The sequence below is a fragment of the Pyrenophora tritici-repentis genome, chromosome 2, assembly GCF_003171515.1.
Source record: "Pyrenophora tritici-repentis strain M4 chromosome 2, whole genome shotgun sequence".
Lineage (NCBI taxonomy): Eukaryota > Fungi > Ascomycota > Dothideomycetes > Pleosporales > Pleosporaceae > Pyrenophora > Pyrenophora tritici-repentis.
The window spans coordinates 4,344,164-4,370,725 of NC_089391.1; the positions used below are offsets into that span (position 1 = coordinate 4,344,164).

The 26,562-nt window shown below is 51.9% G+C and overlaps 12 protein-coding genes across 12 annotated transcripts; 3 read left to right on the forward strand and 9 right to left on the reverse strand.

The window, feature by feature from the left end:
• Nucleotides 1–618: 618 nt before the first annotated feature.
• PtrM4_070900 (YppG domain containing protein) lies at nucleotides 619–1,701 on the reverse strand (the record flags this gene model as incomplete). Its single annotated transcript, XM_001941602.1, has 1 exon — nucleotides 619–1,701. The coding sequence occupies one exon, from the start codon at nucleotides 1,699–1,701 to the stop codon at nucleotides 619–621; it is 1,083 nt and encodes a 360-aa protein (XP_001941637.1).
• A 238-nt stretch (nucleotides 1,702–1,939) lies between these two features.
• Nucleotides 1,940–2,583, reverse strand: PtrM4_070910 (uncharacterized protein; the record flags this gene model as incomplete). Its single annotated transcript, XM_066105929.1, has 3 exons — nucleotides 1,940–2,248; nucleotides 2,301–2,483; nucleotides 2,536–2,583. The coding sequence occupies 3 exons, from the start codon at nucleotides 2,581–2,583 to the stop codon at nucleotides 1,940–1,942; spliced, it is 540 nt and encodes a 179-aa protein (XP_065964556.1).
• Nucleotides 2,584–3,796: 1,213 nt separating this feature from the next.
• PtrM4_070920 (uncharacterized protein) lies at nucleotides 3,797–3,979 on the reverse strand (the record flags this gene model as incomplete). Its single annotated transcript, XM_066105930.1, has 1 exon — nucleotides 3,797–3,979. One exon carries the CDS (start codon nucleotides 3,977–3,979, stop codon nucleotides 3,797–3,799), a length of 183 nt encoding a protein of 60 aa, XP_065964557.1.
• Nucleotides 3,980–4,151: 172 nt separating this feature from the next.
• On the reverse strand, nucleotides 4,152–4,861 carry PtrM4_070930 (uncharacterized protein; the record flags this gene model as incomplete). Its single annotated transcript, XM_066105931.1, has 2 exons — nucleotides 4,152–4,183; nucleotides 4,258–4,861. The coding sequence occupies 2 exons, from the start codon at nucleotides 4,859–4,861 to the stop codon at nucleotides 4,152–4,154; spliced, it is 636 nt and encodes a 211-aa protein (XP_065964558.1).
• A 1,044-nt stretch (nucleotides 4,862–5,905) lies between these two features.
• Nucleotides 5,906–7,290, reverse strand: PtrM4_070940 (CynX, Cyanate permease; the record flags this gene model as incomplete). The annotated part of the gene is made up of 2 exons (XM_001941599.2): nucleotides 5,906–6,952; nucleotides 7,003–7,290. 2 exons carry the CDS (start codon nucleotides 7,288–7,290, stop codon nucleotides 5,906–5,908), a joined length of 1,335 nt encoding a protein of 444 aa, XP_001941634.1.
• Nucleotides 7,291–7,942: 652 nt separating this feature from the next.
• PtrM4_070950 (CDC6, Cdc6-related protein, AAA superfamily ATPase) lies at nucleotides 7,943–10,456 on the forward strand (the record flags this gene model as incomplete). Its single annotated transcript, XM_066105932.1, has 2 exons — nucleotides 7,943–9,859; nucleotides 9,908–10,456. The coding sequence occupies 2 exons, from the start codon at nucleotides 7,943–7,945 to the stop codon at nucleotides 10,454–10,456; spliced, it is 2,466 nt and encodes an 821-aa protein (XP_065964559.1).
• A 187-nt stretch (nucleotides 10,457–10,643) lies between these two features.
• PtrM4_070960 (GDSL lipase-acylhydrolase family protein) lies at nucleotides 10,644–11,762 on the reverse strand (the record flags this gene model as incomplete). Its single annotated transcript, XM_001941597.1, has 2 exons — nucleotides 10,644–11,522; nucleotides 11,571–11,762. The coding sequence occupies 2 exons, from the start codon at nucleotides 11,760–11,762 to the stop codon at nucleotides 10,644–10,646; spliced, it is 1,071 nt and encodes a 356-aa protein (XP_001941632.1).
• A 2,342-nt stretch (nucleotides 11,763–14,104) lies between these two features.
• PtrM4_070970 (putative methyltransferase type 11 protein) lies at nucleotides 14,105–15,378 on the reverse strand (the record flags this gene model as incomplete). The annotated part of the gene is made up of 5 exons (XM_001941596.2): nucleotides 14,105–14,248; nucleotides 14,310–14,347; nucleotides 14,516–14,928; nucleotides 14,993–15,018; nucleotides 15,112–15,378. The coding sequence occupies 5 exons, from the start codon at nucleotides 15,376–15,378 to the stop codon at nucleotides 14,105–14,107; spliced, it is 888 nt and encodes a 295-aa protein (XP_001941631.2).
• Nucleotides 15,379–18,298: 2,920 nt separating this feature from the next.
• Nucleotides 18,299–21,161, forward strand: PtrM4_070980 (FabG, Dehydrogenase with different specificities (related to short-chain alcohol dehydrogenase); the record flags this gene model as incomplete). The annotated part of the gene is made up of 4 exons (XM_001941595.2): nucleotides 18,299–18,460; nucleotides 18,513–18,849; nucleotides 18,899–20,323; nucleotides 20,374–21,161. The coding sequence occupies 4 exons, from the start codon at nucleotides 18,299–18,301 to the stop codon at nucleotides 21,159–21,161; spliced, it is 2,712 nt and encodes a 903-aa protein (XP_001941630.1).
• Nucleotides 21,162–21,542: 381 nt separating this feature from the next.
• PtrM4_070990 (GTPase-activating protein that regulates ARFs (ADP-ribosylation factors)) lies at nucleotides 21,543–23,196 on the reverse strand (the record flags this gene model as incomplete). Its single annotated transcript, XM_001941594.2, has 5 exons — nucleotides 21,543–21,760; nucleotides 21,819–22,642; nucleotides 22,693–22,876; nucleotides 22,941–23,076; nucleotides 23,125–23,196. 5 exons carry the CDS (start codon nucleotides 23,194–23,196, stop codon nucleotides 21,543–21,545), a joined length of 1,434 nt encoding a protein of 477 aa, XP_001941629.1.
• Nucleotides 23,197–23,755: 559 nt separating this feature from the next.
• PtrM4_071000 (uncharacterized protein) lies at nucleotides 23,756–24,523 on the forward strand (the record flags this gene model as incomplete). Its single annotated transcript, XM_001941593.1, has 1 exon — nucleotides 23,756–24,523. One exon carries the CDS (start codon nucleotides 23,756–23,758, stop codon nucleotides 24,521–24,523), a length of 768 nt encoding a protein of 255 aa, XP_001941628.1.
• Nucleotides 24,524–24,689: 166 nt separating this feature from the next.
• PtrM4_071010 (ABC-membrane domain containing protein) lies at nucleotides 24,690–26,440 on the reverse strand (the record flags this gene model as incomplete). Its single annotated transcript, XM_066105933.1, has 3 exons — nucleotides 24,690–24,694; nucleotides 24,729–26,289; nucleotides 26,339–26,440. 3 exons carry the CDS (start codon nucleotides 26,438–26,440, stop codon nucleotides 24,690–24,692), a joined length of 1,668 nt encoding a protein of 555 aa, XP_065964560.1.
• Between the last annotated feature and the right edge of the window lie 122 nt (nucleotides 26,441–26,562).

Sequence of the window (26,562 nt, forward strand, 5' to 3'; positions counted from 1 at the left end):
GAGCTATTCGGCCTGGTTTCGATACCTACAAGACGCTCCCAAAACAATATGAAGTGATAGCGCACAACGATGATTATTGGGAGCCTGATGGGACCAGGGATTCCGCGAGTATGGATGCTGTGAGGAGCCGGATTTTTGAAATTGCGTGAAGAGAAATGGAACAAATTGTGGACGATAGCAATGACGGTGCTGTATACGAGATGCGTGGTATGAAGTTGGTCATTCTGGTTTCACGGCTTGACCATCCGGTGGTGACGCAGGTAGCAGCTCGGGAAGCGATGGCACTGTATGATGATGATATTGATTCGCATTATATAGAGGGAGGGAGGGTTGTGTATACGCGCGAGTATGACCTACAGGACCCTGAGGGGAGCATGGACTGCCTCGAGTAGCGCGTGTATCCGTGCTATTCGTTCGTAGATTGCTAGATTTTTGTTACTCAGTGTACTTGACCTTAAAGGCAACACAAATGAATAGAGCCGTGAATTATTCAGCGATTAATGTTTATTATCTGGACGTCTACCACCTCGCTCTTACTGAACGTTCATGTCAAAGTTTACTGTCTCTATATGCGAGACAATCAATCCATCAAATGGGCGAGAAGAAAGCGTCCACGCTCTAAATCTTCGCCTTCTTAGTCTGATGTCCATTCCCTTCCATGTCATCATCAAGCTCGTCCTCACCGTCCTCATCCCCAATGCGCCTCTCATGGATATTACCCTTATCATCCCCCACATACACAATGTTACTCGCCCCATCCTTCGCTACCATCTTGTTCGCCTCATCCAAAGTCCCCATCACAATTCCCTCCACAATCTTGAAACTACCTTGTTGCATCCATCTTGAATCAACGTACTTATCCCACTCCTGCGCCAAGCAGCGAAACCGATCGTGCGTATTCAACCACGCATTAACGAATACCCTGCCCCTACATAGCGCCAACAACACGGGATCTTGATATTGCGGTAGCTGAGGATGATCCTTCAACATACCCTTGATTGACGTCCAAGCTGATGCGTAGGTGGTGGAGCGGAGACCCGTATATTGGCCTTCTATGTCAGGGGTGGAAGAGTGATCTTGCCACGAGGGCCAGTACGTACGTACGGTGTTTGAATTGCGGTTGCGGAAGTGTTCGTGGAAGCCAATGAAAGACAAGGCGTCATTGGTTGTAGAGATACCGCGCGAAGGTAGGATCCTGGTTCTGGAGTCGTGAGGACAGCCCGACACAGTGACGAGACCACTATCAGCCCAAGCGCGGTCAAAAGCTGGTTTGACAATGTCGTCGTGCCAGATTTTGAGAAACGTCTCGTCTGTTGCGGCGTGCGTAGATATATGAGGAAAGATGACAAAGATGTGGGAGTATGTGCCTAGGTCTTTGCTCATTTTCCCATCTGCAGAGGGGTCATATGTGCTCCCGAGCAGCAGCGCATTTCGGATAGCTGAAGGAGTAACGGTCTGACCTAGTTGGTGTCGTAGATGATGTGCGATGAGATGGGCGTCAGCTGCGCTGATTGGGTTCGCAAACTTGTAGTCGATGGCACTTGGAATCCAGGATGTTTGCTCCCACGTGAGGCGCTTGGCAAAGGCGAGAGAATTAGGAACGCAGAAGGAGAGTTCGGTGTAGCATTGTTCTTTGTCGGAAAACTCTGCGAGAGCAGCCAGGGTAGGTAGATCGCGCTCATGGGTGCCTTTATTGGCCATGGCGGTTGCGCAAGAGTGGTGTAGTATTGAGTTGCGTCTGAGATTAATGGAATATGGGGAGATAAATACTGTGAGGGGGTGAATGGTGTTTCACACTGATCAGTAGTGCCAGTTTAGCTTGATAGCTGTAGGAAACTACGTGAAATATTCACTTTTGCATATTCACCCATTACGTCAGCCATTTTCTTGCGACAAGGCTTTGCAACCCTTCATTGTACGTGATATTTACATGTTCAGGTCAACTTAGGCCACCAGATCTAAATAACGTTGCGAGTTGGTTTTGCAACGCTTGCATGTCGGAGTCTATCTCTGCAATTGCATCAATTCGATCTTGGTCCTTTGTATCGCAATTGCGCAGAATTATGCCTCTGATATGAGGTTCATCGCTGATGTCGCTAAACAAGGATTCGTCTTCCTCTTGACGCGGGCTAAGATCATCACCTGGCTGATTGTCTTCGCCATCTGTGTAAGAAGCGTCGTTCGGGCCATAATCTGGGTTGTTCTCAACGAGATAATCTTGATGTCGGGTGCGGAGACATGGTGTTTGCTAGAAAAGGTCAGTTCGTCTTGATTTTTAACACGGGAAAAGGATTACTCACACTGTCGAAGAACTTTGCTGCTTCTTGTCTCCACTCAGACTCCGGTTTTCGGATGAGAGGGAGTAGATCAAGCTCGATGGGAGGTTTGATCGTTCTCTTGGCGTATCTAAGCGTGAATTTCACGCGAGCGCCCTCCGTATCAAATTCCACAATCAGTGGTCGAAGAGCCTCAAAAAACTCGGACTAGAGATTGAGCCTAATATGCTTCTGTGTCAAGACTATGGTCAATTCGAACCCCTGTTTTTTCTTGATACGGCGTATTGCGTCGAGTGATTGACGCCATTTGGCTGCCCTGGGCAGGTCTCGAGCATAACCCCACTGAAAAGGATTGCTCATATCGATTTCAATGTTCAACTTCCGTAAAACATCGGCAGGATCCAGCCCCACCAAAAAAAGCGTCGTTCGAAACGACCAATTCTGCTCCAGGCAGTAGAACACTCCGTACTTGGTGTGAACGAACGCGAGGAACTGCCTTGCACCAAGCTTCCACAATCTCGCGGGCCGACTCATGACCTACATATGCAGGCTTGATGAAGAACGGGTGATCTGCGTGTGCCCCTGGGAAATCATCTCGTGTTGGTACCACGATCCGCTTGGTCAACCTTTCACATGAAATCGAATTGGGGCCAGTAGGTCTTCTTGTTTGACAGACCATCCACATGTGATAATGAGTGTCTTTCAGAGTCTCGTCATCCCATATATACACGTATACAATGTCACGGAGGTCCCGCAGTAAGAATCTTCGCATACGTGCGAAGAAGGGAAGATTCCATGCGGCGCATTTTGCAAGGATAAGAGGCATCAGAACCCTATCGTGAACTATTAGATGAGGCAATGGGAACTAAGAGGCCTGACTTTACCTTAGTCGAGCTAGTCGAGCAGATTGTCCCCAAGGTCCGTATTGGGGAGTAGCTTGCTCGAGTTGGCGCAGCAATGCGTTTGTCTTCTTCTTGAATTTTCTAACACTGCAACGATTTGTCAAGACTAACGCATTGATTGGCAGTGAACGAAATACCCAGTTTTGCTTTGGAGGTTATCGGGCTTGACACTGAATTTGCATTAGAGGCGAGCGTGATAGACGTGCATACTAGCTAGCTTACTTATGCAAGACTCTCTGTATTTCCTGAAACGCCGCATCTTGTCTCTTGTTTGATAAGCCGCTCATGTTGTGGTGGAGGGAGTCGCAGACAGAATTAGATGAAGTCGGTGGAGGGGTTACAAGCGGCGATTACTACCGTAGATGTGTCGGAAATTTCCGCGCACCATTCCGAAACAGGAAACTTTGTAGTAAGATCAAGACATTGTTGTTCGATTGTGACTATTTTCTGTATCTACATATGTGACAAAAGAAGCCAAAAAAAGGGTAAAGTATATGTTGAGAAGTAAACACCACATCATCAAGACCGAATCCAGCACCAAGTCTGAATCCTCCACACTCACAGGTGCTGCCAATTCTCATACCAGGAGATCCTGTGAAGCTCAACGTGTTGTTGTGCTTAATATCCTCCCTCCTTGCCCTTGTCTCCCTTGTCGCCGCCACCAAACATGCCACCGAGCCAGCCGAGGAAACCGCCTCCTGGGGCGCCATTCCCGTTCCCGTTCTCGGAACCGTCCTGACCAGACTGTCCGGGATAATCTGGGGCACTAGTGGGTTGTGGGCCACGGGTGACTGTCTCCATGGTGGTGGGAAGCTCTGGCACACTGCCAGTAGGCATGGGGAAGCCGCCAGTGGGTGCGGGGAATCCGCCAGGTCCACCGGGTCCACCAGGTCCTCCGGGTCCTCCAGGTCCACCTGTGGGCATAGGGAAGGGCGAGTCTGAGCCACCCTCGGATGGGTAATCGCCGGGTGCGTCAGTTGGGGCAGGGAAGGGTGAGTCTCCAGGCTGTCCGTCAGATCCTCCAGGACCACTAGGACCGCCAGCTCCGCCGCTGGGAGAGGGCATGTTGGGGAAGCCACCAGTGGGCATAGGGAAACCTCCAGGTCCACCGATGCCGGAAGGGACACTACCGCCAGGGGCATCACCACCTGGAGCGCCAGGGAAGCCACCACCTGGAGCACCACCGCCTGGAGCACCACTGCCTGGAGCACCACTGCCTGGAGCACCACTGCCTGGAGCACCACTGCCTGGAGCACCGCCGCCTGGAGCACCACTGCCTGGAGCACCACCGCCTGGAGCACCACCGCCTGGAGCACCACCGCCTGGAGCACCGCCGCCTGGAGCACCACCGCCTGGAGCACCGTCACCAGGAGCGCCAGGGAAACCACCACCGGGAGCACCAGGGGATCCGCCACCTGGAGCACCGCCACCGGGAGAGTTGCCTCCAGGAGCACCAGGGAAGCCACCGCCTGGAGCACCTCCGCCGGGGTAGCCACCACCTGGTGCACCGCCACCTGGAGCGTTGCCGCTAGGAGCACCGGGGAAACCACCGCCTGGAGAGTTGCCGCCAGGCGTACCGTAGGTTTGACGCCTAGCAGGCGCGAGCTGATAGTCAATGGCCAAGCCGCCAAAGGGGACAGCAAGGGCAGAGCCCGAGAGAGCGAGGATAAAAGCACCCTTCATTTTGATTGTCGAAGTAGAAATTGATTTTAAAGCGAAGAAGTTGTGGAGCGTGCGGTCAGAGTGAGGATGACTGCGGAGTTGTAAAAGAGAGAACTGGCACAGCCAAAAGAATGTAGGTATACCGCTGGTATATGCAAGAGAGCGAGAGCTGAAAGAAGGTTTGTGTGGAAAGAGAACGGTGTACAACTGTCTTGTGAAGGACTTGTCGATGCCCTTCAAACCTCGAGGCGGACACGCAAGATATATGTTTCTCGCTCGGAGAGTCCGAAGCCCGGTCGTCACGACTTCATCTAAGCGCATTGACACTTTCAGAGACTCTGAACGCCTAGTCGTTCGACACGACAAGGGAGTAGTGAGTACTACCTTCTAGTTACCGACATGATCAATCAAACATTGCGTAGGCGCGGGCGGGGACTGGGGTAGCCCACGCACGGCAACGAGGATCCCAGAGCGGTTCGGAGGATATGTTTGATCGTTTTGATTTCGATCAGACATGGTTTCTTAGTTGTAGTCCAATGAAATGACGGCGCGGAAGCGAAACATGGAGAAAGTGTGGAGTGCCAAGGATCTCAGCGCGGCGCAAGGCCAAAAGCACGGTTAAGGGAGCTGCAGATAGATTGTGAAAAAGACCTCATGTTTCGTCGAGATGCTCTAGACGGGAAACGGGGATGCCAATAGTGGATGAAGGCTAGCGGTGGGTCCGTTTCAGGCGTACGTACACCCAAACGCCAAGACGGGGCTAGAAGCACTTCATTGGTGACTTCGCCCTACAACCTTATCCGCTCTGTAACAGGCGCGTTGTTTAATTAGAGCCTCAATGCTTCCATACCTAACCTTGGGGGTGCGATCAATAGTATTGTGTGACGTATGACTTGCGATGTCACCATCGCGGACAACAGGTGACATAGAATACTTGACAGCGACAGTACAGGTAAACTCCGATATTCTCTTCCTCATAGGCCTATCTGGCGCCTACAGTAGCGTTTTTATACTAGTGTGTTAAGTATTTCATGTCACCCAGGTGTGGTGTTAATAGCGATCGACTCATATCCATCCAATCCTTCTGGCAGCATAGCCCCATCCACTCAACAGTGCAGTCACGCCTGTAAAGGCGATAAGTGCTCCGTAGCCACTCCCATAAGCAAAGTGGGCATTCCAGTTACCAGCATGAAGCAAGGCTTCCGAAAGCGGACCACTGCATAAGTTGCCAACTCCCTTTCCTGCAGACAAACAGGCCCAAGCAAACCCAGAGTCTGCGCCTCGACGCTTCTTTTGTGTATCTGTGACAATGGCGCTCCAGGCGCTCGACTGAGACCCCGCAAACGCACCATAGACGAGGCAAAAGAGGTACAATGGTACCAGTGACGTAGAGAATCCCCAGAGGAGGAATATGCCGATGGTGGACCCCAAAGCCGAGACAAATAGACAGCTGGTGACATGATATCTATCTGTTGCTACACCCATGCACAAACATCCAACGAATCCAGCAGCGTTGACCAGGATGACAGTGACAGTGCTCTCGATGCTACCCGCACCGATCGAACGAGCAAAGGTGGGCAAATAGATTCCCGGCAGAAAGAAACCAAGGCTCTGGATCACATTGCCTGACTGTAGGATGAGGTAGTTTGGGCAAGTCCAGAAAGATAGATCGAAGCCCCTGGACTGCGATGCGTGGGAAAGCGGAAGCCGAGGTTTGAAGAAGAAGACGATGGGGAGATTGAGGACCACGAAGCTAAGTGCGCACACTCGAAGTGTCGTACGGAAGCCATACGAGTGTAACAGCCATTCCAATATCAACGGGAGAATGGCACCACTCAACCCCAGGCCTGCCATGGTCACCCCGTACGCAAATCCTCGTCGTCGTACCCACCACTCTTCGATATTGAAGAGAATTGGTGTCCATGCCAAACCTCCACCCAAAGCATACAAAATGCCTTGGGTAACGATGAGGTGAGTTACACTAGTCGACAGAGATCCGAGACCGAGGGCGAGGCAGACAACAGCCAGCCCAACAGGGGTCGCCCACCTGCGGAATCTTGGAAAGTACTTGAGGACGACGAACCACAACGTAATGTCCATATACATGATACCCTGTAATATATGTCAGACAAAGGCATCTCTGGTATTGTAGATCAATATACCATTGCACAAGCACCAACGACAGCGATGTTGCTTTGACCGGAGAAGTCATTGCTGGTAGCGTAATACTCTTGAAAGACACCATAGCAGGATGGAAAGCCCCAGATCATAGCCTCAAGCATAAAACAAGATAACAAGCAAAGCCAAGCATCCTTGCCTTGATCGGTGGGGGGAAGGGAGAAGCCTGCGTCGTTGTTGGGAGGGTGATGGTCATGTTGTCGTAATAGCTCAATATCGGTCGGTGAACTTGGAGCTGTCAGTTGAGCCTGGCTAGTGCTATTAGAATCCATCATGTAGAGCTGATACCGAGTGCATTTCACAGCAACTTGCTACTTATATATATTTTCCGAGCTACGTCGATGATCATATGTAGGGCGTGTTAGTAGGGCGTGTTAGTAGGGCGTGTTAGTTGTGCGGTCCGGCGGGGTCCCTCCATCCGTCGGAAAGCGCAAAAGCTGTAATCGGCCTAGAGCATGCCATCGGATACGATATTTGGGTCGTCTGATAGAGGAAAAGCTGGTTGCTGTATATCTGACGCCAAGAAGTGACTGATGGCACCTGGGTTAATGAAATACTTTACAGTGTGGGTAAGCGCCTCATACGCGTGTCTGGCGACTGCAGTGGCCTTTTTCCACTAGTATTTCAAGCACATTATAACACCCTGGCGACTACAGTGGCTGTTTTACACTGGTATGTCGAGTATTTTATGACACCCGGGTGTGATGGTGTTCGTGTGTCGCACGGGACGGTGCAGGAGCGGCAGTAGCCGCAGAATCCCAACTTAGCGCGACGCGACCTTGAGGCTTGACGCGCCTGGGCCAGCACTTTCATGATTTCCAAGGAGAGCCTTTCACCCATCATGACTGCCATGACGCATATGCTATAACGAACATCAATCAACGGCCGTTTCTCACCCTGAAACTTATCAACTCAATTGCGCACATGGACGACTCACCACGATCCTCTAAGCGGAGAAAGCTCGATACCCCGAAGCGCATCGAGTCGAAGGCAGCAGCGAAGGCATCAACAAGGAAAGCCTCTGGAAGGCTTGCGAAGAATTCCACCACAGTCACCAATGGCAGCGCATCGAAAGTCGAGGAGAAGCCAGCACCTGCACGCAAAGGACGTCCACTCAAGGGGTCATCTAATGGCACTTCTGCGAAGTCGACGGTAGTAGAGGCTATAGACGTATACGACGACATTGAGGGCGCATTGAATGTTGAGGTATCATCACGGCCGTCTCGTCGGCCACAAGCAGCATCCCGAGAGGAATCTACGAGCACTGGGCCACCCACAGATGCCCCATCAATCAAACCCATAGCGAAACGTGGAAAGGGGCGACCTACCAAAGCGGAAACTGCCAGTCGAAATGCTGCCAAGAAGTTGGCAAATGGCGACAAGAACGGGGTAGATGCTGAGGAAGAAGTCAAGACTGCGACAGTGCCAGCCAAACGCGCAAAGCGAACACCCGCTGCACCTACACGCAAGCCAGCAGCATCTCGAGCGAATGCGCGAAAGAAGAAGGAGACCAGTGCTGTTTCCGAGGAGGAGAATGATACAGATGAGCTACAGGGAGAAACCAAGGCTGCTACGCCTCCAAAGCCCCGGTCGACACGGAAGCCAGCAGCCAGCACCAGAAAGAAAGCTGCGACAACAGAGACTGAAGATGAGGAGGCCGTGGCCGTGACCCCGTCTAGATCTACCAAAAGACGTAAGGCTACCGAGGAGCGAACAACCATTCCAGAAACCGAGGATGAACTCGCCATCGCTTCACCATCGAGCCTCAGGAAGCCACCTCCGAGCGCAAGACGACGCTTCAACCGCACCGATCAGATTAGAAATGACGACGAAGAGCGTTGGTCGGATGTAGAAGAGCAGACAAATGGGCACGAAGAAGATGATATGGATGTAGATGGCAACAGCATCTTGGGCAGTGTGCTAGATCCCACCGAACCAAGTCCGTTCAATAAGCCCACGTCTGCACGGAAAGAAAAAGAAAAGGCTGCTCTACCGCTCCTATACAGTAACCTGGCGCCAGGTCGAGAATTGGACTTGCTAAAGACCATCGTTGTCGAACGAATCACCAACAAGCGTCCCTCGCCCCTGGTTGGCCTGGATGAAGAGTTCAAATCAGTACACCAGCTAGTCGAGCACACAATCACGGCCGGCGAAGGCAATTCGATGCTCGTTATCGGTGCTCGAGGCAGTGGCAAGACAGCGCTTGTGAACAAGGTCCTCTCAGAAGTTTCCAAAGAGAATGGTGGGCAGTACCATGTCGTCCGGCTGAATGGCTTCATACACACAGATGATAAGATCGCTCTGCGTGAGATCTGGCGTCAGCTAGGCAAGGAAATGGACATTGAAGAAGATGGAAGTGGGCCAGGGAAGAATTACGCTGACACCCTAGCCACTCTTCTTGCTCTACTTTCCCATCCGTCCGAGCAAACAGGCGAAATCACCGATGAAGTAGCCAAAGCAGTCATCTTCGTCATGGACGAGTTCGATCTCTTTGCCCAGCATCCCCGTCAGACATTGTTGTACAATCTCTTCGATATTGCGCAGTCACGAAAAGCTCCCATCGCAGTACTGGGACTTACAACGCGTATCGACGTGACTAACAGTCTCGAGAAGCGCGTCAAGAGTCGTTTCAGCCACCGCTACGTGCATCTCAAACTTGCAACGACATTCACCGCTTTTCAAGAAATTTGCAAAGCCTGTCTGCTCCTGCAGCCGGAGCAACTCAGCGTCCAAGAGCGAGGCATACTGGAAGGCGGCATCAAAGACACTACACCCGCCAAAAAGACTAAGCGAAAAGAAGCCACGCCCTCTTCATTAGCACAATGGAACACAAACATATCCGTAAGTCCACTTCCCACCTTCCAAGGATAGTCCACTAACCACTCAAAGGAACTCTTCTCGACCCCCTCTTTCCTAACAACCCACCTCGCCCCATCCTTCTACCACTCAAAATCCATCCCCCAAATCCTCCTCTCTTTCCTCCTCCCCACCGCCTCCCTATTACCCACTACGCCCTTCGCCCCCACAACCCTGCTCTCCGCCCCAGACTCCAAACTTGCCCTCATCCCCGCCCTCTCCACTCTGTCCCTCTCCCTCTTAATCGCCGCCGCCCGACTAGACATCATCCACGACACGGACACCTGCAACTTCAACATGGCGTACGACGAGTACGTTACCCTAGCTTCGCGCGCGAGGATACAGTCTGCGGCCGGCGGGCTGAGTTCGAGTAGCGCGGCGAGTAAGGTTTGGGGCAAGGATGTGGCGAGGAGGGAGTGGGAGAGCTTGGTAGATCTAGGGCTTGTTATGCCAGTATTGCAGGGACAGGTTGGCGCGTTTGGAATGGTGAGATGCGATGTTGCGCTTGAGGAGGTGGGTGAGGTATTAAGGGGGATTAAGGGTGGCGTTAGTGGGCTAGAGAGGTGGTGTAGGAGTATTTAAGTTTAGATCCTATATGATTAGCGTTGAAAGTTAGTTAAGCGTGTTGGGTAAGATGAGGTTATCAGGGGCAGAGTAGATCAACGGCCTGGCGTTTTTTTTATAGTTGAGTAAGCATGGCATAGCATAGCGTATTATTAGGCATTATACATCATATCTAAATCCACCTCCATTCACTCAATTTCGTCCTCTAACATCCCCAATAACTAGCATACTTGCTCTTGCCCCCCAACACATTCACAAACTCCCTCGCAATAACCCTACTCGTCTGCTCACTCGGGTGCAGCGGGTCATACCACATGAAGCTATCCGGGCTATTCGTACTCGAGCAGTTTTTCCCATTCGCATCACACAAATGCTCCACACCCTGGACATTGAGCGGAACACCCGTTCCGTTGAGGTAATTGGCAGGGTTGTAGTACATATCCGTCATTAGAGCGTTGACATCGAAATTTGCGACGCGGGCATCTTCCCACAAGTCGTCTGTCTCGGCGTCAAATGGCGTGCGGTACTTGTATACTTGGTTGAGCGCAGCAACAGTATTTTGCATACGGCCGTGAACCTCGGTAAGGTTCTTGCCGGGGGCGTCATTGTAGAATTGTGTTGATTGGAGACCACCATTTTGCGGCTGCTGGTACTGTGGTAGCAGGTTGAGGGGCGCGAGGTTCATGATGACGAAGTAGCGACCGCCGTTTTCGTACAGTCGGCTGATTTGACTATACACGCAGTCTATGTAGTCTGCAACCGTCTTGCCGGGGATCTGGCTGTCGGTCAAGAAGCCGCCGTTACCGAGATCATTGGTTCCGATCCAGATGGCGTAGACTGTGCTAGATTCCTTGCCCGTAAAGAACTTGGTGCCATTGGGGTTGGTGGCCTTGGAGTCGGCGATGAAAGCAGGGAGCTCATAGCCGTCGATATCAGGGAAAGGCGCATTGATAGAGGAAAACAGCCGAGGGGAAATTTTATTTGAGCATACGGCTCCTGAAACAGCGTAGTTGTAGAGGTTCGTATTGGAGTATATACTGGCATAACGGGCCCAAGAGAGACCGCCTGAAGCAGTAGCTAGTCCCTAGAGATTGTTAGTTATAGTTGCAAAGCAGTATTATAGGCAACTTACGACCGGCTGTTGCCACGCTACAGGAGGCGCAGAACCATTGTGTGAGCCAAAGTACGACAGTCGGTTTTCATCCGTATAGCTGTCGCCAAACGTCACCAATGTCTTGAACTTGCCCTCTCGGAAGCCACTAGCAAGCCCACCAGCAATCGCCAAGTTTGCGGCAAGGAATCGAGTTGACCACGGAGACACCATATTGACCGATGGTGCTATTGGTACATGTACATATGCCGAGAGATCGACCTTTTCCGGGAGACTTTCATCGGTATTTATACCTCTGGATCTGCGGAGACGGACGGCACGTTGTCGAAGCACTAGCGATTCCTTTTTACCGACGCATGGGTACCTCCCCGAGGCAAATCGCCTATGATGGGTTGAGGCTGTTATGCGGGGGAATAGTGGACGGGAGCCCGGTTCATGATGTCGCTCGCGGGAGCTATACGCTTTGCGGGTGTGGCCACCATGGGATCAGGCTAAAAGGTCTACACAAGGCGCTTTTCCGATCGGAGCCGTTGTCAGCGAACGAAAGCGGGGATATGAGAACAATGCTAGCTATCAATTGCCGTCGCGTAAGGTCGGCATCGTGGCACTTGCCCTCTGGAAGACACCTCGGCGAAACCGGCTCACATCACGAAAGGTAACAAACCAGCTATATCGCAAGTTTTCATAGCAAATCGTCATGATGAGAAGATGTCGCTTACTTTTTCCCATGATATTATTACCGCACGATGAAGTTTTGATTAAATTCTAAAGCTTTATGACGTCTTGATGCCTCATCACGTGTGGTGCTGTCGGGTAATTGCCAGGTGGAACCAGGGTGCGTGTTATTCCCAGTTGAAACGTTTCTGCATCGTTCATTCGGCATGCTTCACAAAAGTTATGTACTCGTAAACATGAACATCGCAGGATAGACGCACGGCCTCGTGGAGTATACGAGAAAATTTTTGGAGGTGCGCTCATATGGTTCAGCATCAAAGAACAGAAAGAATGCTCAAGCCAAGATGCTAAGAAAGAGCAATTGATAAGGAATAAGCATGAACCGCTGCCGAGATGCCTCATTGCTAGCAACGTAGAGAAGATGTCCCAAACACATATGCCAGTCGTCATAGTATTCGTCAGGCTTTGAATCGCTGACGTGTCTCTTGGTACTTCTCCGATCGGGACGAGATGTTCGTAGTTACTTTTCCCAGGGCCCAGATGCGCTTAGCTGGCATGTCTAACTAGTAAACACCTGATAATGACAACAAAGCCGAGGCGCAGGAGCAAAAAGGTGTGCCTGGCAGCGCCGAGGACCCGAGACGGAGCAACCATCAATCATATCTCATCACGCGGCTATTAGTCGACGTGGGTTCTCCAACTGTACCCGCTTCCCCGGTGCACGCGCTTGCACGATGGATAGCCCTAACCAATTTGGTTTACGGCAATCGATAGTCCAACGTTAATACAAAACGGACCAATTGAAGACATTGTTTAGTGGAGGCATGTTTATGTGTGTTGTATAGAGAGGCTTTTGCCGTGGGAGGTTCGGCAAGCCGAAAACTGGTCCGAAATCCGATGACCACTATCAGTAAGACGATGATTCGCTGACCTGTCGCAAAGGCGTGAAGGTTTCACCAGGAAATGGCCCCCAGAAGAGTGCATCATAGCCCACAATTTCGCTACCAAGCTGTCGGGAAACATGGCTTAAGCTCTGCCCAACGCAGCCCATCAGATGGCATAGCATTTACGCCATGGCCCCGATCTGTGGGAGAGAAAGGCCGGTCCCTGAGGTTGACGTTGGTGACGTTGGTGGTGGCTCCTCCTTCCTTCTTTCTAATCCAACCACCTTCCTAGGACCTTCTAGCGTCATTTTGTTTCTTCTCATCATTGCTGCCTCCCTCAACCTCCATCAGTTCTTGATGTAATGATATCCTCCCACTTATCTTGTACCTTGGACGACTTGTGCGCGGCACAGGATCTGTGTAATACCGCGCCGCTGTTGTGCATGTCATCTGCCAACACATACTCAGAACCTGCGAGCAGACCTTCGTAGTGTCGAGAAGTCAACGATGGGTTAGTTTGTACGTACGGCGTCTGAGTCTAGTGCCTGCGCGACGAAGAAGTATCTCGATGATATAGGGCGAGGGCACCCCAGCAGCTTCGGTCTCTGAAAAGAGTGGAGCGAGGGTCATCCTAGAAAACCTTGCATGGGCAAGTGTAAGCCAAAACAATCCCAATATGAAGGTGATGATTATTCTAGACTGTTCCAGAGCATGTACGGATCCTCTCAAGAGCTACAAAGTATGCTGAAGCCATGTACAGTACCCCACCGCGACTAAGTGAGTCTGACGAATATAGGAACACGCACCACGCCCGCAGCAGTTCGCCCTCCTTCTGTGCTACTCTAATACGACACAATTCCCTCTCGCCTGCAATATGCCGCACTGTAGTATTTATCCATAACACAGAAGCATTTCGCATCACCCAGTGCTTTTACGGCCTCGCGCGATACATCTGATAGACAGTTATCTCCGCTCCCTGATGCTTCATGCTGCCACTTACATCTCAATGTACAATTTTAGATCCGTATTTCCAAGTTCCTGACGCACCTCCCCCATGAGATGGTCGAACTGCGCAGCCGTCCAGCCGAGCTCCGCCGTGAACGGCCAAACGCCAAGCGACTCGAGAAGATCGCCAACCATCTGGAAGGAAGATGTGCAATTAGTACATTTCTCAATTCTTTGACCTGGACCATCTACGTACCCCAGCGGACTGTCTACCGAGGCTTGCCTTCGCCGGATCTATACGAGTACTGTCAGTGTTTGACGTAAAGAAGGTCTACATCGCCAAGGAAACATTCCATTGCTGTAACTGGGAGGATTTTGTTAAGAATCTGGATGCCGACGATAATAGAACGAGAAGTAACGAGGTTGGAAACAGAAAAAAAGAAGAGACAAAGAACTACGTACCTGGAGACCAAGCACCGACGTGAAGTTGCTCCACGTCCACCTCGACATCTCGATACCGGTTCTCTAGCAGAAGTGGACCCAGCCGTCGACCTATCCTTGGGTCTCGATCTGCCCTCAGCATTGCAGCCTGATACGACTGCCACCACCGTCGTACTGCAGATTCATCTGTAAGACGACCGTTGTGAGACTGGATGATAGGTATATACTCCACTATCTGGACCCAACCCCCTGGACGCAGTAGCAACCTCATGTCCCGTATATATCTAGCCCACCTTGCCGTCTTTATACCCGGGAATACGAATCGGGAGTGGATGAGGTCATACTGATTTGCCTGGAATACTTCAGGGTCTCGGAGGGGGTCGTTGAGGTTGTAGCCGATCAATTCTAGGTTGTCGGGCTGGTCTGTAACTGGCCTAGACATGGGATGCCAGCTCAGTATCTGTCTTCGCAGGCGCCCCTTACGTCGGTATTACTCACATGGGAAAGATGTCGATAGCGGTGACCTGGGGCTGTCAGTATCTCCTCGTGCTTCCAAAGGTACCACTGAGGATACTACACTCTCATCCGACGTAGACTAGGTTTGTTCAAACACGCACCTCGCAATCTTCAAACTCCTCTGCACATTGGACGGCCCAGTCGCCACCACCGTATCCACACTCTAGTATCGCGCGGGGGTCCGCTACCGGTATCCGAGGGGAGAACAATCTGTCGCCAAATATTTCGCACATTAACTCATGCTGAGCCGTCAGTCTGCTTTCTTCGCGGTCATCGATGGCTACAGGGGCGAAGTAAATTCTGTCGTCCAGTGAAATTCTCTGGAATACTCGGCCGTGTACGTCGACTCTTTCTGTATCTTCGCTCATCGCCGGCCAGTCTTTCGGTAAGAAAGCCTATCAAAGGAACCCCGAGTACGTGAGAGTAATATGCAGTCAATGTCCCGCAAGGCAAAATGATACGAAGGAGTACAATAAGGCAGCCGATGTAAGTCAACCCGAACATGACCTTGGCAGGAAACTGTAGCAGGACGCTATATGCTTCGTGATCTGCAAAGCGCTGTGAGTTGGCAACAGGTTCGGTAAAGCGCAAAATTATCCGATATCGTGGCGAAAGGAAACGTCACCAAAAGATGCTTACGAAGTAGCCGCAAGCATGAGAGCGACCGTTGCAGACCGGATACCTTGGACCCTAGGGGATCCAATCGCCATCTTGTATTAACCACAAGGTTGGCTGTCGTCACGAAACAGGATGGTTGTCACGATCTGGTGACATATGCCGCTCACAAGGCCTATGCCAGACCGGCGCAAGTAACGGCCGGTGCGGAGTGCGGACGAGTGCTACACCGCTCAGCGCCTCTTTCAACGCTGCTTTCCAAATGGAACGTAGCGAGTTGTTAGTGGGCAACATGAGAAAGAGACGTGCTTTCACCAAACACTGGTAGTCAAAGCAGCATGGATATGGGTATTGAACTCGGTCTGCTCGACAATTGTAGTGCGTTTGACAATAGTGCTTAGGGAGGACCCTCATATCCGGCAAGCCGTATTACCGCACTAGCGAGTATATGAGCCATATAATTGATGTTAGTCTAGGAAATCGGAAGAGCCGCCGGCGTCACCACATGTGCGAATATTCGCATCTGCGATTTACCTCCGATCATGACTCTAGAAGAGAATCATTCGTGGGCATCATCGCACTCCCAATAACTTCCGATTGGAAAGGGATACGCTCTCGGCGCTAAAGTATGAAATTGGTTGTTAAAGAGCACGTGGTGCATGCATCAAGCGACGGATAGCCCCGCTGACAGTCACCTTGACAATGAAACCGCTGACATGGCCCCGGGATACGCCCCCATTGACGCGACACTGCTACGTCATTGTCCTGAGTCGAACACACACCGGCTGGCGTCTGGTAAGCGTAGGATGTCTGTGGTGTCAGTCCGGCTGCATCACGGTACCACACTAACCCCACGAACTCCTTAACACGGCGGGTGTTGCCATCAAATCCACGGTTATGCTATGTCAAGATCGGTCTAGGCCGCTGCATTTGTCACTACAAAGAACACGGATTCTCTCCCACCGAGCTCTGCAGATAAGAAGCCTCACTCATGTGTCTAGTTTAGATATGTGCGAATGAGGCGATGAGCTATCACAACTTTGCATGACAAAAGTAATCCATCATTGGGTCTTCTGAAAAATGCTGTACAACACATGCGAAGACATGCAGTAGCTGGAGGTGGATCGACCCCACACATGTGCATCCTGTCCCATCGGGCAAGCGTACAATATGGAGTGTGTCACTACGCATAGAATTTGGGCAGCAAAAAGGCCGGTGGCCGAGGACGGTGCCTGGAACATGATTTCAGCGTGAACAGGTCCAAAACACAGGTATACGATGAGGATCAATCTCCGTGACCGGAGATAGTCGCACTGCTAGCCGAAGTGGCTACATTAAGGAGGCCTATGCACACAATACTGACGCGCATCTGTAAGTATTCCAAACCCACCACCGCGCATCGCATCTCCGCTGGGAGGGCCGTCGAACCAAAAGCACTGAAAGTTTTGGTTGCGGCTTCTTGCGAGCTCCACCCGCCCACTCGCCCAAGGAACGATCTTCACGAGCCTGTGGGCTTCCTGTGTACATCAAGTACACTGTACTTGGGACGCGTCGTCATTGAACTTGGGAAACCGGGAATAAGTGAAAGCGTAGCTGGTGAAGAAGTTGCAAGAGGACTAGCACAGATAGCTCGGCCGACTCTGTGGCAGCCGCACATATTGCGGTCACATTGATAGAAAATGAATCTAGGTATTCAACAAAATGATCGGTATCCTTTTCGGCGTTGTTCGAGCTCATGGTGCTAGAGCATTCTCCTCGAACATCAGGCTATATGAAAGGGGACAGTGACTGGCTTCTCGAAGTTTTCCAGTATGTCAGATCGACTACAACTAGAGGACAAAAGCCACCTGGCACACCGTGAAACTCGGATGTCTTGTCTTATTCCAAGTTAAAATAATCTAGGGCAACAAAGACTGTCTTTATAGGAGAGCACACACAGCAGAGCACTCAGGCCTCGTGATACATGGCGCATTGTCTTGGCAACCCCTCTCCACGGAGTTCAGGGTCACAGCCAACCCCAGATTGATCCTCTGCTGCTAGCGCATGCGAGATGAATTAGCGTACTGGCAAAATTGATGTCACGATATGTGGTTTGAAGTGCTATCTAGGATGTGTTCAACGCGTAACGGTACAGCCGTGTTCCGGGGTTTCCGAGGTTCGCGGGCCTTTCCATCATCTGGACCCACGCCAGTTTGCCAAGGCTTCCATCGCGATCTCATGGCAGCCCCGGGGCTCGACTAAAGCAATGTTCCGGTTGCAAAGATGGGTAGACCCGGAGTGTCATGTGATAGATGAGGATTTGCCAGTATCATATGAAGTCTAGGCGTGGGAGCACAGGCATGTAAGACGCATGTGAAAGCTCGAGCAATGCACGGCCTGCAGCTCCCCACACATGACCAACTGCCGTCGGGGCCGAGGTAACTAGTCGTCTGAACAGCTCGGTTGCTTCACGAGACATGGCCGGGAGAACAACTTAAGCTTGATCATCACGTCTCCAAGACACCTATTCTCTCATCTCATACCTTCTGTACATTATCTGAACACTTTGGGATCTTCACTGATACCCCCGTTTGACTTTTAACACTGCTTTCCTTGTTTGAAGCAGTAGACAGACGCAGTAATCTTCTACCGCGAAAGAAGCGGCATCATCTTTAGGAAGCCCAACCACCCATTATGGCTGCACAGGAGCTGCGATATGACGGCCAGACGGTTGTAGTAACCGGAGCTGGTGGCGGCCTCGGTCGCGAATACGCTGTCTTCTTCGGAAGCCGCGGCGCAAACGTCGTCGTTAACGACCTTGGCGGAAGCTTCAAGGGCGAGGGCGCTGGCTCAGCGGTATGTATGCTTTTCCAACTCCCCAAGTTCCTCTGGCTGATTCGGTATACAGGCGGCAGACAAAGTTGTAGAGACGATCCGCTCCGCAGGCGGCAAGGCGGTCGCCAACCACGACTCTGTAGAGAATGGAGAGGCCATTATCAAGACGGCTATTGATGCGTTTGGCCGCGTCGATGTTCTCATCAACAACGCCGGTATCTTACGAGATGTCAGCTTCAAGAACATGAAGCAGGCAGACTGGGACCTCATCTACAAGGTCCACGTCTTGGGAGCATACAAGTGCGCGCGTGCAGCGTGGCCTTACTTCAGGAAACAAAAGTATGGACGTGTAATCAGCACCGCCTCGGCTGCCGGCCTATTCGGGTCTTTCGGACAGGCCAACTACTCTGGTAAGCACCATACTCGATTGATGACGCGAGAAGAGGCTAATTTCCACAGCTGCCAAACTTGCCCTGGTTGGTTTCACCGAGACGCTCGCAAAGGAGGGCTTCAAGTACAACATCCTCTGCAATGTCATCGCACCCATTGCTGCGAGCCGAATGACCGAGACTGTCATGCCTCCCGATGTCCTCGAGAAGATGAAGCCCGAGTGGGTTGTTCCTATCGTCGCTGTCCTCACACACAAGTCAACCACCGAGACTGGCTCAATATTCGAGGCTGGTGCAGGACATGTAGCCAAGCTGCGATGGGAGCGCGCATCCGGCGCCCTGCTAAGGGCCGATGAGACCCTCACACCTGAGGCTGTTGCAGCCAAGTGGAAGGATGTCGTCGATTTCTCCAAGCCCGACCACCCAGATGGTCCTGCCAACGCACTAGAGCTTCTTGAGAAGTCACACCAACTGCCACCCAACCCCAAGGGTGAGCCGCTTGACTTCAAGGGCAAGGTCGCGCTTGTGACTGGTGGAGGTGCTGGTCTCGGTCGCATTTACTGCTTGCAATTGGCTAAGCGCGGCGCAAAGGTCGTCGTAAACGATCTGGTCAACCCTGACAACACTGTTCAGGAGATTCAGAAGCTTGGCGGAGAGGCTGTCGGCAACAAGGGCGATGTACAGGACGGCGAGTCTGTCATCAAGACTGCCATTGACACCTACGGACGTATTGATATCCTCATCAACAATGCCGGAATCCTCCGCGACAAGGCATTCGCCAACATGACCGACGACCAGTGGGACATTATCCATAAGGTTCATCTTTTCGGCACATACTCCTGCACCAAGGCTGCCTGGCCATACATGCTCAAGCAAAAGTACGGCCGCATCCTCAATACTACCTCCACCAGCGGTATCTACGGAAACTTTGGCCAGGCCAACTACTCATCCGCAAAATGCGGTATCCTCGGTTTCTCAAGGACTCTCGCTCTTGAGGGCAAGAAGAACAACATTTTCGTCAACACTGTTGCACCAAACGCCGGTACTCAGATGACCCGAAGCATCATGCCTGAGGAGGTTGTCCAGGCTCTAAAGCCCGACTACAACGCCCCTCTTGTCATTCTCCTCGTCTCTGACAAGGCTCCTCAACCAACTGGTGGCTTGTACGAGATGGGCTCCGGCTGGTTCGCGGCTACTAGGTGGCAGCGCACTGGCGGTCACGGCTTCCCGATCGACGTCAAACTTACCCCAGAGGCTGTTCTCGCTCAATGGCAACGTATCATCAACTTCGACGATGGCCGTGCCGACAACCCAGCTGACAACAGTGATGGTCTCAAGTCCATCATGGCAAACATGCAGAACACTAGCAAGGGCAAGAAGGAGAAGAAGGCCACCAAGAGCAACGAGGAGGTTCTGGAGGCTCAGAAGAAGGCATTCGCGGCTAAGCCTGAGGGTACTCCCTTTGAGTACACCGAGAGGGATGTCATCCTTTACAGTAAGTCTCATGTACTCCGACCTCCGTTATCTGACTAACAACCCCTACAGACCTCGGAATTGGCGCCAAGCGTACCGACCTCCCCCTTGTCTACGAGGGCGACCCGAACTTCCAAGTCGTCCCCACCTTTGGTGTCATCCCTCCCTTCAACGCCGAAAACCCCTTCTCCTTTGACGAGATCGTGCCCAACTTCGACTTCCGCATGCTCCTCCACGGAGAGCAGTACCTCGAGATCCGCAAATTCCCTATCCCCACAGAAGCCAAGCTCATCGCCGTACCCAAGCTGGTCGAGGTTGTGGACAAGGGCGCCGCTGGCCTCGTTGTATACGGCAGCGTAACCAAGGACGCCAACACTGGCGAGGAAATCTTCTACAACGAGAGCACAGTCTTCATCCGTGGCTCAGGCAACTTTGGCGGCCCGAAGAAGGGCGGTGACCGTGGTGCGGCTACAAAGATTCACAAGCCTCCTCAGCGTGCCCCCGACACCGTCGTCGAGGAGCGCACAAATGAGGAGCAGGCTGCTCTCTACCGTCTCACCGGTGACCGTAACCCCCTGCACATCGACCCCCAGTTCAGCAAGGCTGGTGGCTTCCCTACTCCTATCCTCCACGGCCTCTGCAGCTTCGGTATCTCGGGTAAACACATCCTCCAGACATATGGCCCCTTCAAGAACATCAAGGTTCGCTTCGCCGGTGTCGTCCTGCCTGGCCAGACGCTCATCACCGAGATGTGGAAGGTGAACAACACAGTCATGTTCCAGACAAAGGTCAAGGAGACGGGCAAGCTTGCCATCTCCGGTGCTGGTGCAGAGTTGATGGGTGGAGCGAGCAAGTTGTAGGACACGACATTTCTGTTTGAGCGCGGTTTCTTCTGATCTAAAAACTGTTATGTGTATATAGTGTTAATGTCTCGAGCCTTGATTTCAAATGAACACTTTCCAATGATTTTTTTGTGCATCTTGATCGAGTGTGATTCACCTCCTCTCCCTCTGTGTCATCGTGAGATTGTATAGTCCGAGTGCATAGGCAAAGATATCAATTGCTATTGCTAACAACCTAACAAGTCTCAGTGCAAAGAAGCTACAACAAAGCCCGCCCCTAACGCCATTGCTCACGGTGCCTGTGCCCTCTTCCATGCTCCTGCAATGCACCCAATCACCTCTATAACCTCACCCCCTCCATTGTCCCATATCGCAAGGCCAATTTTCCTGAAGCCCTCCCTACGAGTTGAGGTAGTTTCGGACCGCGCCTTGCAGTTTGGTTGCGCCTTCGCCAAGCATGTTGGTCAGATTCTCTAGGTCGTCGCCGGCAGTGAGACCAAATTTGCGGACAAAGTCCTTGGCGGCGGTCTCGAGGTCGCCGTAGTCTTCGTCGGGCACGTCGTCTTCGGGGCGGCCAAAGTATGCGTTGGAAGAGATGGCACTTGCGCCTTCGAAACCTGGGATGTGGGTTAGCAAATGCGTGGCATTTAGACATGTGCGCTGAGATGTGCATACCTGATAACCTTTCCTTGGCCTGTGCGGTCGCGGTAGGATCGAATGCATTACGGCCAAAGAACTCATCGCTCGAGATGCCCTTTTGTGTGCCAAACTTCTCCCGCGCATACTTTTCGCTGTCATCCACAGCAGGCTTGCCCACGCTTCCAAAGCCTCCCATCTTCTTCTGGGGCGCAGCTTTCTTTGCAGCGCCTACTTGTCCAAATCCTAGGCGCTGTACGCCCATACCTAATCTCTCCATATCCTGATCCGAACGATCAGGCTTGGAAGTCGATCCAAAACCACCTCGTGGTGGAGAGACAGGCGTAGGAGAGACAATAGCGGAAGCTGCGGAAGCCTTTGACTTTGATACTGCGGCGGCCTCAGCGGCTTCGGCGTCTGGGTCATATCCCAGTTTCTCGATGCGCTCTGCTTCTTCCCGAGCCTTCCTTTCTGCTTCCTCAAAGTCGAGACCGCCGTCTGCAGCGACAACCTTCTTTGCTCCAAGGCCCTTCTTCTTTGCGCCTAGGATGTTCTTCTTTGGTGCGGAGCCTCCGGTAGTCTTTCGTGCTGTTGCTGGCTTTGCAGCTGGGACGGTGGTTGGCGTGCTTGGTTCGGAGCTGCCCGCAAGCGGCGACTTTGGGCGATCTGTCCCGTTGGGATTGGCAGGCTTGAGGAAAGGTGAGCCAACTTTTGGTGTACCGGTTCGCGAGGGTGGGTTCGAGGGTCGCTTGATAGCAGGTTTATCCCACGACGAAAAGAAGTCGTCTTCGTCGCCGGCGGGGGTGCTGGTGCCGTCACTGCCAGTTTCGACGACATCGGTGATGACAACCTCATCCGGATACCTGGCCTATGATTAGTACATGGGCTTGCACATTGGCATGCGGCGACTTACATTCTGGCGTCGGCAGCGCAACGTCTGCTCAACTCCTCCTTGTACTTGGTGGCGGCATTGCTGGTATATTTGGCCTTGTGGTCTTTACTCGCGAGCGCAGCAGAGCCTCCGTGCGACTGGAAGTACTTGGTTGCGCTTTCGTTACCGCCGACTTTCATGATGCGCAATTGGTCCCATTGCCAAACTGTCTCAAATCAGCATGTGTCCCCATGGTGTATGACGTCTGGTGTCTTAGGGGTTCAACGTACTGTCAAGGTTGGTAGATCGCACGAACGAGATGTGGACACCCATGTTACGATGGTTGGACGAGCAATCGAGACATAGGTAAATTCCAAAGGGAACAGAACTCCATGTTGGGTTCTTTGCGCCGCAGTCGAAGCATATCTGCATGCGTTAGGTCTGGGTTGGGCATTGTCTGGGAGCGAGACGTACCTTGTTCGCAGGCTTCGACTTCAATTTAGTAAAAATATTCTGCGACTGCGTCTTGGTCGCGAGGGCAGCCATGGTGAAGGTTGGGTAGGAATGGTCCTGGCTGGCGGTGAAGGAGTCGAGTCAAGCTGGGGTGGGGATATTTTGGGTTGCGGCGTTTCGGGGATGATGCTAGGGTGGCCGTTTGGGAAGTCGCGCCCTTGACACGTGACGACTATGGATCCATGGATACCTCGCTGGCGCGACCCCAGATCGCCCCACTTTGCATACACTCACCACGACAACTATTGATTGTAATAGTAATCTGAGGGATTCAAGAACAATCTAAGAATAAGAAATGGATGGGTTCCAACTACAAAGATGATGATCGATTTCGTGGTAGCATGTCCATTTCTCAACTTGCCCCCTTCCCCCGCATCTAGCGTTGCTAAGTCTCATGACTGTGACTTATCTTGTCCCAATCTTGCGCGACAGGAACAGGTCAGATATCGGATCCTACCTTCCTATCATGTTGTCCCGCCTGACGCAATAGCAAGTGGGGTAGACGTATATGTACCACTACCCCTCCGAACCTGATATCAATAGTGCTCTCTCACAAGATCAAACCTCAATTCTGTCAATTTCAGTATTCATCATGTCCTCCATCCAGACTATACCCGCACGCCGGGGTGCAGCCACCATCATCAAGGCCGGCCAAAAGATCAAGATAATAAACACGCATGGTAACCAAGTAGTCGACACGTGGGCTCTTGCATTGCCTTCCACCGACCTCCAAACAGCATCCTCAAAAGTCGAAGCACCTATATATCCAAACGCAACTTCCGATTCGCCCTCCAAGTACTCGGATGTTGCCAATGCCGCTGCAAGTGCACCTGAATACATGTCCATGTGTCACTGTAGGGCGACACTGCTGAAAGTGACGCCCGCAGTAGGCGATGTCATGGTCAGCCAAAAGAGAGCGCCGATGGTAAAGGTGGTCGAAGACACGAGTCCTGGTGTGCACGACACGTTGATCGCAGCGTGTGACAGATGGCGGTACAGCGAACTGGGCGTCAACGGATACCACGAGTCTTGTACGGATAACTTTTGGGATGCGTTACATGCGCTTTCTGCATCGTCATCTCTTGATGCGGAGGAGAAAGAGGCGTTGGAAGCAATGCAAGGCAAGCTAGGCGGTAGAGTCCCGGATCCCTTCAACCTGTTTATGAATATCCCCATTACGCAAGAAGGCGAGGGGGCGAAGCGTGGCGTTAGTTTCGAAGAGCCCAAGACGAAGCCGGGTGATTACGTCGTCTTGGAGGCACTCCGGGACGTGGTTGTGGTGATGAGCGCCTGTCCACAAGATGTCCTCACCATCAACGGGAAGAACCCTGTAGATGCTCATTTCCAGGTTCTAGTCTGAGGGGTGGAAATAAAAATTGTCCATGGTATCAAAACTTGCTAAAACACAAAACGTCATCTTACATAAATCCTTTACCCCCAACATTACGATTACGGCCATAGCGATTGCGGTCCTGCAATTTCCATGCTCAGGAAGAATGTGAACAGCAGTAAACCGAGTATAAGGCCTATCCTGCAGGTCCAAAATACCGTTCGCCCCAACATACTCTTTTTGCTCTTGTTCCTCCACCCCTCTCCATTTCCCATCAACCAATTCTTAGCACCTGGCCCTGGCCATGACCCTACGACCAATGCACCAAGATACCAGATTGTCAAATGGAGCAACGAAGCCAGCGGGATGAACACCAGCCCCCAGATAACGAAGAGTCGGCTACGGAGGATAGAGGAAATGCCGAGGACGTCGCCCAATGACGTGAGAAAGTATAGCGCCGTGGTGGCTGCCATAAGGATCTGAAACAACAAAAGAGCAAGGTGGTCGCGGTACCATGAATGCGAAGAGAAGTTGAGGTAGGGGTAAGGGGGGAGATCGACAAGCCTAGTACGCTTTGTCTCATCCAGGTTGAAGGAAGTCCACGTGTTTGAGTGAACAAAAGCCGCATTGCTCGCGTCGGTGGTGTCAGTAAATGCTCTTACAGTCACGTGCTTCGGTTCTTCGTTTCGCGTTGTAATCTCGGGGCTTGCAATTGCTCGCATGTGTTCCTCTTCTTTCGCATTGTCTTCAAGGTACGATTGAGCCATGGAGAGTAAGGGCAGCAGGAATAAGACCAACGGAAGGATTTGACCGAACGACCAGAAGTTCTCTTCGGAGAGCGAATTTGAGGTATAATTCTTGCCGTCGAAATTGATTGTTGCTGAAGCGCGCGTCAACCAAACTTTGATGGTGCCCCATGCCATTGCAAATGCTAACCAGATTATCTCTGCAAGCATCGATTCGCATATGTCGTAGACAGCTCGAACAAAGGTAAAGATGGCGTATGTAAACAGATATACAGCCTTCCAGACAAGAGCATGAAGACTGTAAGATTTGCCTGCTCTGCGTTCCATGGAGTAGAGGACTTGTTTGAATTTCCTACCGGGTATCGTCCGAAGATATTTACGCGAGGTGCCTGCAGTTGGGTCGAACAGGCGTATACCGCAATGGAAGTGAGAGCCGAAAATGAGAAGGACAGAGAAGATCATGGTCCAGAAATTGGCGCCCTTATGGAACTTGGCAGGCATGCGAAGTTCAGTGAAAAAGCAGGCGGCGTTCATGCTAGGGTAGAAGCCCTCGGTGTCGTCGGGGTATGCGTTCAGCCACATTCTCGACCCAGTTGGGAACAACGCGCTTATTAACAAGCCTACGAAAATGACCATGAAAGAGATGCGTATAAGGCGCATGGTGCTGTTGACTCGGAAGTAGCCTTGGAGAAAAGTCATGGCCGATACGAAAGAGAAGCTAGCGAACCAGGAAATGAAGACCATGATCTGCCAGTGATAAGCAGAAATACCACACTTGAGTTGCGAGTAGCCGGCAATCAAGATTCCAATGCCTGTGACAACATTCAAATCGCCGAGAGTCAAAACCGACTTCTCCATGGCTTTGTTGAAGCGTCTGCTGGGTCTCCAGGAGAGGATGTGAGAGCGAATCCAAGTAAGGATTCCATAGTCGACTGAGTTGACAGGTGCTGTATGTTCATTACCCGTATTCCCAAGGTCGAAGATGGTGATGTAGTGGAGTAGGAGCATCAGCAATGTGAGGTACGCCGACATGGAGAAGCCCACAATGACCTGTACCCACTGTCAGTCGGACCCACGCGGAATGGATCGGAATACGCACTCCGATACCTGAAAGGTCGGCATTTGCAGCGAGTGTCGGCACCTTGAGCCCAGTGAGGTTTTTGAGTTGAAGCCATTCGCAATCAGGCCGATGGCAGCTCATTGCACGTTGTGTCTTGGGAGTGAATCAAGGGGATGTTGAGGATTTGTTGTCCTCCAGCTGAGGGTTTCCGGTCGATTCGGTCCTACTATCGTTGGTCGTATTCCAGCCCGAGGCAATCTCAG